This window comes from Bubalus kerabau, chromosome 7 (genome assembly GCF_029407905.1).
Source record: "Bubalus kerabau isolate K-KA32 ecotype Philippines breed swamp buffalo chromosome 7, PCC_UOA_SB_1v2, whole genome shotgun sequence".
NCBI lineage: Eukaryota > Metazoa > Chordata > Mammalia > Artiodactyla > Bovidae > Bubalus > Bubalus kerabau.
The window spans coordinates 87,802,319-87,812,770 of NC_073630.1; the positions used below are offsets into that span (position 1 = coordinate 87,802,319).

General features: G+C 37.2%; 1 protein-coding gene across 1 annotated transcript in view; it reads right to left on the reverse strand.

The window, feature by feature from the left end:
- The window catches only part of LOC129657091 (transmembrane protease serine 11D-like), a gene marked incomplete at its 5' end in the record, with an annotated part of 34,577 nt that extends 24,971 nt beyond the window's left edge, over window positions 1–9,606 (reverse strand). Inside the window, 2 exons of the mRNA XM_055587407.1 lie at window positions 7,525–7,643; window positions 9,483–9,606. Of these exons, the coding sequence (XP_055443382.1) occupies window positions 7,525–7,643; window positions 9,483–9,606 (243 nt within the window). The remainder of the gene's footprint in view (window positions 1–7,524; window positions 7,644–9,482) is intronic.
- Between the last annotated feature and the right edge of the window lie 846 nt (window positions 9,607–10,452).

Genomic DNA, 10,452 nt, shown 5'->3' on the forward strand with positions numbered 1-10,452 from the left:
AAGACTAGAGATCTCTTCAAGAAAATTAGAGACACAAAGGGAACATTTCATGTAAAGATGGGTTCAGTAAATGACAGAAATGGTATGGACCAAACAGAAGCAGAAGATATTAAGAGGTGGCAAGAATACACAGAACTGTACAAAAAAAGATCTTCACGACCCAGATAACCATGATGGTGTGATCACTCACCTAGAGCCAGACATCCTGGAATGTGAAGTGAAGTGGGCCTTAGAAAGCATCACTATGAACAAAACTAGTGGAGGTGATGGAATTCCTGTTGAGCTATTTCAAGTCCTGAAAGATGATGCTGTGAAAGTGCTGCACTCAACATGCCAGCAAATTTGGAAAACTCAGCAGTGGCCACAGGATTGCAAAAGTTCAGTTTTCATTCCAATCCCAAAGAAAGGCAATGCCAAAAAATGTTCAAACTACTGCACAATTGCACTCATCTCACACACTAGTAAAGTAATGCTCAAAATTCTCCAAGCCAGGCTTTAACAATACGTGAACCGTGAACTTCCAGATGTTCAACCTGGTTAAGAAAAGGCAGAAGAACCAGAGATCAAATTGCCAACATCCGATGGATCATAGAAAAAGCAAGAGAGTTCCAGAAAAACATCTATTTCTGCTTTATTGTCTATGCCAAAGCCTTTATCTGTGTGGATCACAACAAACTGTGGAAAATTCTTCAAGAGATGGGAATACCAGACCACCTGACCTGCCTCTTGAGAAACCTGTGTGCAGGTCAGGAGGCAACAGTTAGAACTGGACATGGAACAACAGACTGGTTCCAAATAGGAAAAGGAGTACGTTAAGGCTGTATATTGTCACCCTGATTATTTAACTTATATGCAGAGTACATCATGCAAAATGCCAGGCTGGATGAAGCGCAAGCTGGAATCAAGATTGCCGGGAGAAATATGAATAACCTCAGATATGCAGGTTCCACCACCCTTATGGCAGAAAGCGAAGAACAACTAAAGAGCCTCTTGATGAAAGTGAAAGAGGAGACTGAAAAAGTTGGCTTAAATCTCGACATTCAGAAAACTAAGGTCATGGCATCTGTCCCATCACTTCATGGCAGATAGATGGGTAAACAGTGGTTGACTTTACTTTTGGAGGCTCCAAAATCCAAAATCCAAAATCACCCCAGATGGTGACTTTAGCCATGAAATTAAAAGACGCTTACTCCTTGGAAGAAAAATTATGACCAACCTAGACAGTATATTAAAAAGCAGAGAGATTACTTTGCCAACAAATGTCCAACTACTCAAAGCTGTGGTTTTTGCAGTAGTCATCTATGGATGTGTGAGTTGGACTATAAAGAAAGCTAAGCACTGAAGAATTGATGCTTTGAACTGTGGTGTTGGAGAAGACTCTTGAGAGTCCCTTGGACTGCAAGGGGATCCAACCAGTCCATCCTAAAGGAAATCAGTCATGAATATTCATTGGAAAGACTGATATTGAAGCTGAAACTCTAATATTCTGGCCACCTGATTCAAAGAACTGACTCACTGGAAAAGACCCTGATGCTTGGAAAGTTTGAAGGCATGTGAGAAGGGGATGACAGAAGATGAGATGGTTGCATGGACATGAGTGAGTAAACTACGGGAAATGGTGATGGATAGGGAGGCCTGGCGTGCTGCAGTCATGGGATTGCAAAGAGTTGTAGACGACTGAGCAACTGAACTGAACGAAACTGAACTGAATGCATACTTATATACTGGTGGTAAGAATGTAAGGTGGGTCACTTGAGTGCAATCTAGAAATTAAAATAATTGTTAAAAATGCTTAGACCACTATATTGAACTAAACAAATGGGTGCACAAATACATGGAAAGACTAGACAAATAGAAGAATTTCAAATATACTTTAAATATTCAAAGCATGACTTTTCACTCCACTTCTTAGGTGTGGCCTGTACATAGTGTCTTTCTTTCAAAGAGTGTAATATGGAAAAGGGAGGAACTTTAGTGTAGTAATAGAGATCTGACAAACACTACTTAAGCCAGGTGATCAAGGTCAACAGTGATAAATCATGTTGATACTATGTACCCCCACTTCATACAATGTAAAGAAAGTGAGATTTTTCCTCTATAGTCTTCCTACCTAAATCCCCATGCCCCAGTCTAGCCATAAGGAAAAACATCAGAAAACCCCTAGATGTGGGACATTTCTATAAAATACCTGACTGCTGCTGCTGCTGCTAAGTTGCTTCAGTCGTGTCCAACTCTGTGTGACCCCATAGATGGCAGCCCACCAGGCTCCACCGTCCCTGGGATTCTCCAGGGAAGAACACTGGAGTGGGTTTCCATTTCCTTCTCCAATGCAGGAAAGTGAAAAGTGAAAAAGGGAAGTCGCTCAGTCGTGTCCGACTCTTCACAACCCCATCATGGACTGCAGCCCACCAGGCTCCTCTGTCCATGGGATTCTCCGGGCAAGAGTGCTGGAGTGGGGTGCCATTGCCTTCTCCGAAATACTGGACTAGTATGCCTCAACTTTATGGTCAAGACCAAACTTTTTGGTCAAGATTATCACCAACAAGGAAAATCTGAGGAACTTTTTAGAGCCTAAAAAGACATGACAATTATATAATTTGCTATCCTGGATGGGATCAGGAAACAGAAAAGAACATTAAGTAAAAGAAGAGGAAATATGAATAAAATATTAAATTTGGTTAATAACAATGTATTAACATTAGAGTTAATACACTAAAAGCAAGAGGATTCCAGAAAAACATGTGTCTGCTTTGTTGACTATGCCAAGCCTTTGACTGTGTGGATCACAACAAACAGTGAAAAATTCTTCAAGAGATGAGAATACCAGACCTTCTGACCTGCCTCCTGAGCAATCTGTATGCAGGTCAAGAAGCAACAGTTAGAACTGCACATGGAACAACAGCCTGGTTCAAAATCAGGAAAGGAGTACATCAAGGCTGCATATTGTCACCCTGCTTGTTTAACTAATATGCAGAGTACATCATGCAAGATGCCAGGCTGGATGAAGCACAAGATTGTTTGGAGAAATATCAGTAACCTCAGATATGAAGATGACACCACCCTTATGGCAGAAAGTGAGGAAGAACTAAAGAGCCTCTTGATGAAAGTGAAAGAGGAGAGTAAACATGTTGGCTAAAAACTCAGTATTCAGAAAACTAAGATCATGGCATCTGGTCCCATCACTTTGTGGCAAATAGATGGGGAAACAATGGAAACAGTGACAGACTTTATTTTTTTGGGCTCCAAAATCACTGCAGATGGTGACTTCAGCCATGAAATTAAAAGACACTTGCTCCTTGGAAGAAAAGCTATGACCAACCTAGACAGTATATTAAAAAGCAGAGACATTACTTTGCCAACAAAAGTCCATCTAGTCAAGGCTATGGTTTTTCCAGTAGTCCTGTATGGATGTGAGAGTTGAACTAAAAAGAAAGCTGAGCACTAAGGAATTGATGCTGTGAACTGTGGTGTTGGAGAAGACTCTTGACTGCAAGGAGATCCAACCAGTCCATTCTAAAGGAAATCAGTCCTGAATATTCATTGGAAGGACTTATGCCGAAGCTGAAACTTCAATATTTTGGCCACCTGATGCAAAGAACTGACTCATTGGAAAGGACCCTGAATCTGGGAAGCATTGAAGGCAGGAGGAGAAGGGAATGACAGAGGATGAGATGATTGGATGCCATCAGCGACTAGATGAACATGAGTTCGAGTAGGCTCTGGGAGTTGGTGATGGACAGGGAAGCCTGGTGAGCTGCAGTCCATGGGGTGTCAGAGAGTCGAACATGACTGAGTGAGTGAACTGAGCTGATTAACATTAAATCATTAATTGCAATAAATGTACTATTGTAAGGTGTTAGATAGCATTTTTGACTCAAGGGACATGAATTTGAGCAAACTCTGGGAGATGACGAAGGACAGGGAAACCTGGCATCTGCAGTCCTTGGGGTCACAAAGAGTAGGACATGATTTAGCAACTGAACAACAGGGTGTTAAACACAGAGGAAACTGAGTGTGATGTATATGAGAATTCTATATTATCTTTGCAACTTTTCTATAAATCTAAAATGCTTCCGAAATAAAATACTTGTTAAAGCTGAAGAAAAATTTGAAAATCTTTAGAGAGAAATAAATGCATAAACCTATATTCTGATAATTCTAGTTCTGGGAATATGTCCCAATAGTATAATCATTCAGGTGTGCAAGTATCAACAAGAATGGTCATCAGATATTGAATATAATAGTGAAAAACTGGAAACAGTTTAAACATCTGTCAACAAAAGAGTGGTTAAATAAAATATTGTATCTTTTTACACTATAATACTGTTCAGTTATTTAAAATGGTAGATTTCTTCATTGATATTTAAATACTTCTATGACACAGTTTTGAGAAAAAAGTAGGAAAAAGCAAGCATGTATAGTCTTATTCCATTGACAGAAAGTTATATGTGTTTGTGCATGTATGATTATGAAGTTTACATGAAAGATACTTGGAACATCAAAATATTAATTGTGGATATATGAGTATTGAGATTCCATGCATGTTTCTGTTTTTTTTTAATATATTTCTTGAATGCCCTGAATTTTCTACATTTGTGTTTTATCTTTACAACAAAAGAGATTACTAAAATTATTTTCATTTTGATGACAAAATTTATACATACATTATCATTTGCTTTTAGACCATTTTTGAGAATAAATTAAAAATAACAAGTTAGATTGTACAATTTTTTTGGCATTGGAGGTTGTATTTTAAAGACTTACTGAATATCTTCCAAAGGTGCTGGTAGAACTTTTCAAAGAAATTTATTTAGTTTATGTTTTCACATTGCTGAATGTGCTATATGTTGTGCTTTATGCCTTATGCCATTTCTCTCCAAAATAGTGTTTTGCAATTTTACATGTGCTCTATGAAGGATGAACTCACCTAACATATCTAGTCTCTCTGACAGAAACTGAATGACCTCTTTAGGGCTGAGGACATCTCTGTCATCTTGCTCTAATGACTGGTAGCCGGGTTCTAATTCCCTAGAATGAAGCTGGGATTTTCAAAATACGCACTTTCAGTTTACTCCCTTTTATTAAACTAGGTATACAGCTGAAACATTACAAGATGTCTTTGTGTGGGTATGAGGGCTTCATTATTAATAATGGTCTTCAGACTGGCCTCCTGAGATGTTTATCTCTAGAAGCTTCTTCAAGAAATTTAAGAATGGCCATTGGTTTGAAGCCTAAACAATGGGCTTTCATGACGCAAATGCTATGACTAAATATTGTTAATGATTTTTTAACAACAGGTTGGGAAGTGATAGTAAGAAGTTGAGGTTCAGTTCAGTTCAGTCACTCAGTCGTGTCCGACTCTTTGCAACCCCATGAACCGCAGCACTCCAGGCCTCCCTGTCCATCACCAACTCCTGAAGTCCACCCAAACCCATGTCCATTGTGTCAGTGATGCCATCCAACCATCTCATCCTCTGTCATCCCCTTCTCCTCCTGCCCTCAATCTTTCCCAGCATCAGGGTCTTTACAAATGAGTCAGCTCTCCGCATCAGGTGACCAAAGTATTGGAGTTTCAGCTTCAACAGCAGTACTTCCAATGAACACCCAGGACTGATCTCCTTTAGAATGGACAGATCTCCTTGCAGTCCAAGGGACTCTCGAGTCTTCTCCAACACCACAGTTCAAAAGCATCAATTCTTCTGCACTCAGCTTTCTTTATAGTCCAACTCTCACGTCCATACATGACTACTGGAAAAACCATAGCCTTGACTAGCTGGACCTTTGTTGACAAAGTAATGTCTCTGCTTTTTAATATGTTGTTTAGGTTGGTCATAGCTTTCCTTCCAAGGAGCAAGTGTTTTTTAATTTCATGGCTGCAATCACCAACTGCAGTGATTTTGGAGCCCAGAAAAATAAAGTCAGCCACTGTTTCCACTGTTTCCCCATCTACTTGCCATGAAGTGAAGTTGGGGAGGTAAGCCTAAAATGCATTTCCACATTTTCTGGAATATGCCCTAATTCAAGCTTTCAATCCCTTGGTTTTCTTCTGGACCAGGGTAATGAGCTTCTAACTAGTCTTACTGTGTGCGGGCTCTTCTCTTTATAATCTAATTTTTACATTGTGAACGTGAATCTATCAGATCCTGTTTGCATCATTCTGCCTGTAGTTCAAGACTTTTTGTCTACAAAATAAAACCCCAATTTGTTATTAGCTAAGGACATTCTCTTCTTTATGTCTTGGCTTATGTTTTAGCTGTGGTATACCTTACTCATTCTAAAAGTCAGCCTGAAAATCTTCTTTTATAAGAAACCATCCCTCATCTCCATGATTGGATATAATTTATCCTCTTAGCACAAACTTACATCCAATATCTAATATCTACTCCACTTTCTGTATGTTCACTGCATTTGGCAGGATTAATGTTTAATGTTTATTGAAGGAACAGGAGGCTCCCACTTCTGACATAACCAACTGATGTTCCCCAGTATTAGCCCTACCTCTGCCTCCTGGCCTAGATTCTGTTCCCAAATTATTCTGGTTCAGTTGTTCATTCTGATCTCATTAAACACTTAAACAATATACCTAACTTCCCTTGCTCTAATTTTATGCTCATGAAGCACTTTTCTCATAACTTGGCTCCCAGTCTAATTTGTCTCTAAGGGTAAAGGTTGTCAGACAAGCAGATGACTCAATGCCTCATCCATCATAGGCCTCATTATGACTTAACTCAATGATTCCAAAGTGAGGTCCCTGGACAATTAGCATCAGCATAACCTGGGAACTTGCTGAAATGCAAGTTCTAACTACTGAATCAGAAATTCTGAAACTGGGGCCCAGAGATCTGTTTTTTTAATAAGCCTTCCAGGTGATTTTGTTACATGCTGAAGTTTTACAACCATTGGATTAATTTATATTCTTAAGAGTTTCAGAAAAGGTAATGTAAGTGAGCTGAGATTGGTCAGCTCTGACTCTGGAGGGCTGAAGGCCAAACCCTGGTCTATGATGATAAACTAAGGGTCTGCTTGTGAGATTTCTTGGCAGGCAGCCTCGGGGCCTCTTCATTTGAGAAACCAGACTTGCTTTGTTTATTTTCTGTGTTCATCATTGAAGCAAAGTATTATTTGTCCAAACTACGTTAACGTGTATTTTAACACTTACTACCTGTGTGTTTAGTTGCATAAGAAAAAAGGAAAGAAGGCAAAATGAAAATGATTTAAAAAAACAAACTCAAGGATAGAGAAATGCTCAAATTGCACAAACAATAGACTTCCAATTTTTGAAGCCATAATCATAAAAAATATACTTACTCATGACCTAAAGCTCTTCACTCATGATGTAAGAAAATGTGAATAAGAACCAATGTACAAGCAAATTGACTTGGAAGAAGTACAATGAAACACATTCTTCAGCATTCAGGGAAGGAAAATATGCATCTAGCAGTTGTAAATATATCACAAAATATTAGGTTTATTATCATATTTGTTTTATGATAAAATAAAGAACAAAGACAAATATTAACTTACCATAGATTCAATACTTCCACTCAAAGTCCTATATTTCTCTGTAGCTGGTGAACTTAACTCATCACTATATTGTTTACCCAGGATTTGAATGCTGCTTTGGTAAAAGTAATATTTTTGATCTGAAAAACAAGGAAAAGGCAGAATCAGTCTCACATTACTAAGTACTTTAATTTTTATTTCATATAGAATTATTTAGGCTATGTCATACAATTAAAAAAATTAATTCCTTTAAAAGGAAAAAATTCTAAACAGTAAAAATGTAACTATAATAAAATTATTTTCTCCTTCAGTCTTTAAAAAGATTGGCAAAGCTGAAACATTAAAAATGCATGAAAATCAGAGCAGCAGCATTTGAGAAATTAAGTTGTTCAGTAGTATCATAATTTTCACTCCTACTGTATTTTAGGGATATTTGTGATTGCAGATATATTCACTCAAGAATTATTGATGTCTATAATATGTTATTCATTTATTATTAAGGAATAATCCAAAATGATTCTGAATAGTTTTAAAAATTATTTCAAATATCATTCTTTTTAGAGGAATTAGTGACCTGTCAGTTTTCTGGACTAAGCTAGTCCAGAAAATAACTATTCTGACAAGATAGCTAATCTGGTTGTTCACTGTAAACTCTATCAAAAATGGTCTTCCGAAGGATATGTTAAGTTTTATGAAGGAAATGAAAATTCCTAACACACTTGTACATATCTTAGAAACATTATGAACATGGACATAACCTAATTTGTCTCAGGAAAAAAATCCCTGCTTCCATCTGATCATGCATATACATAATTTATACAGAGAAATATCTCAATCAGGGAAAGCATTTGAGATCCCGGGAACAGGGTAGTATGGTCCTTTGTGGCAGAAGGACAAGTCTTTCTAGGGTCATGAATGGTCACTGAATACACTCTGAAGAGGACTTAGGCTCCTGTCTTTGTGTTTAAGTGTGACAATACAGTGTTGTTAGGAGGGAATCCATTAAATTTGAAACTTGATGTTGGTTTTTCCTACTTCTGTAATTCATCTTGCACGTAATAGTCTCTAGGTGATTTGATAGCAAAATATAGTCCCAAGTAAAATTTAGCTACAATTTTATAATTCAATTGAGTGAAAAGACTATTACTAGTTACTGGAATAAATTTATCCACACTTAGTCTCTAACCTTACACATACCCATATACCTTCATTCTCCTCCTATCCCAGCCCCAATTATTTAAATAATGCAATGGGATTATAGCTGAAATTAAAAAAAAACAGATTATAGCATATATTATCTAGTGAAATTTGACACATTTTATCCACATTAAAACCTCTGAGAGAATATTCACTGGGATATTAAGTTGTGTGTTAATGAAGAGTGTATATGCATTCTTAATGTTGTTTCTTTCTGTTTCCTATTTTTAATAAAAAATTAAAGAAAAGAGAAACAAAAAAGAACAGAATCATTTTTAAAGTTTGTTTTTAACCTCTTTCTACTTTTTAACTGAAAATTCATCTCCTATCATAACTGTCCTGCTCCTAAGATTGTTTTCAGGACACGGATAATGAATTAATGAATATTTAGGTACATCCAACTTTTAGATTTTGAAACTTAGGGTGCTTTGCAATATTTTAAATAAAGAAGCAAATTATAGGATTAATGAAAAACAAAACAAGTGAACTCTAGCATCAGATAAATATTGTTTTTTTCGTCAGCTAGAATAATCCTTACCTGGGTAATAATGTTATTTGGTATACTAAAAAAGACCAAAAATAAATAAATAAAACAGAAGAGAAAAAAATACTGAATTATAGAAAATATAAACATGAGAATATATTTAGAGGCATATAAATAAAATATATAATTATGTTGTATTAAAAAATAAAAGTGGCAATAAAAGAAAGAAGGCCAAACTTTGAAAGTATATTCAGTTAATTCATCTGAGAAGTGGTATTTCCAATCTTTTGGTACTTACCAAAAGCTAAAAAGTAGACAAGTAGACCTATGATCACTGCCAGGATCACCACCACTGCGACGACAACAAAAAATACTAGGTATGGATTCAGGGATCTTGAGGCTGATGTCGCTCGTGCTGGCCTTAGAACAAGGGGAAAAGATCAAAGCCCATATATTTCACTCAGAGAAGCCATCATTTCAGCACTTCTGAAGTCTCTTAGGTTGCATGTGGCTCTATCATAGAAAATTGATTGGTTCTTTTTTTAATATTTATTTGTTTATTTGGAGGATAATTGCTTTACAATATCATGTTGGCTTTCACCATACAAATAGGAATATGATTCTGAAATGAAATCAGACTGAACACCACTCTCTTTAATAGTATTTCTTACCATTTTTTAAGCACTAAAATGTTGACATTTAGGTAGTTTGATAGAAGAATAAGGAAATATGATTTATGGTTTGCAACTGCTTTTCCTTCTTCTGACAGTTAATAAGTTTCTCAAGAATAACAACTCTTTTTTGTTTTACTACAACTTCTAAGACCCTTGTTGCACACTACTGTGGTAAGCTCCCTTACCTGGGCACCATCCCCAGGGATGTGCTGAAGAGAGATCTTTTTTTGTGGGAAGAGGGGCAGAGGGAGTCAGAATAGTAGCATTTCTCACAGTAATAGCCTCTATATTATTAAAATGAGGATATGGCTAGAGGCTGTGGAGAAAGAAATGGCAACCCACTCCAGTGTTCTTGCCTGGAGAATCCCAGGGAAGGGGGAGCCTGGTGGGCTGCCGTCTATGGGGTCTCACAGAGTCGGACAGGACTGAAGCGACTTAGCAGCAGCAGCAAAGGCTGAGAGCTGAGATCCAGGAGAGTAACAAGCACTTAATTAGAACTGTACTAGCAGCAGTGGATTTGTGTGATTTTGTTCACCCATGAATTGGCAGTGTAAGCCAATCAGATCAGATTAGATCAGATCAGTCGCTCAGTTG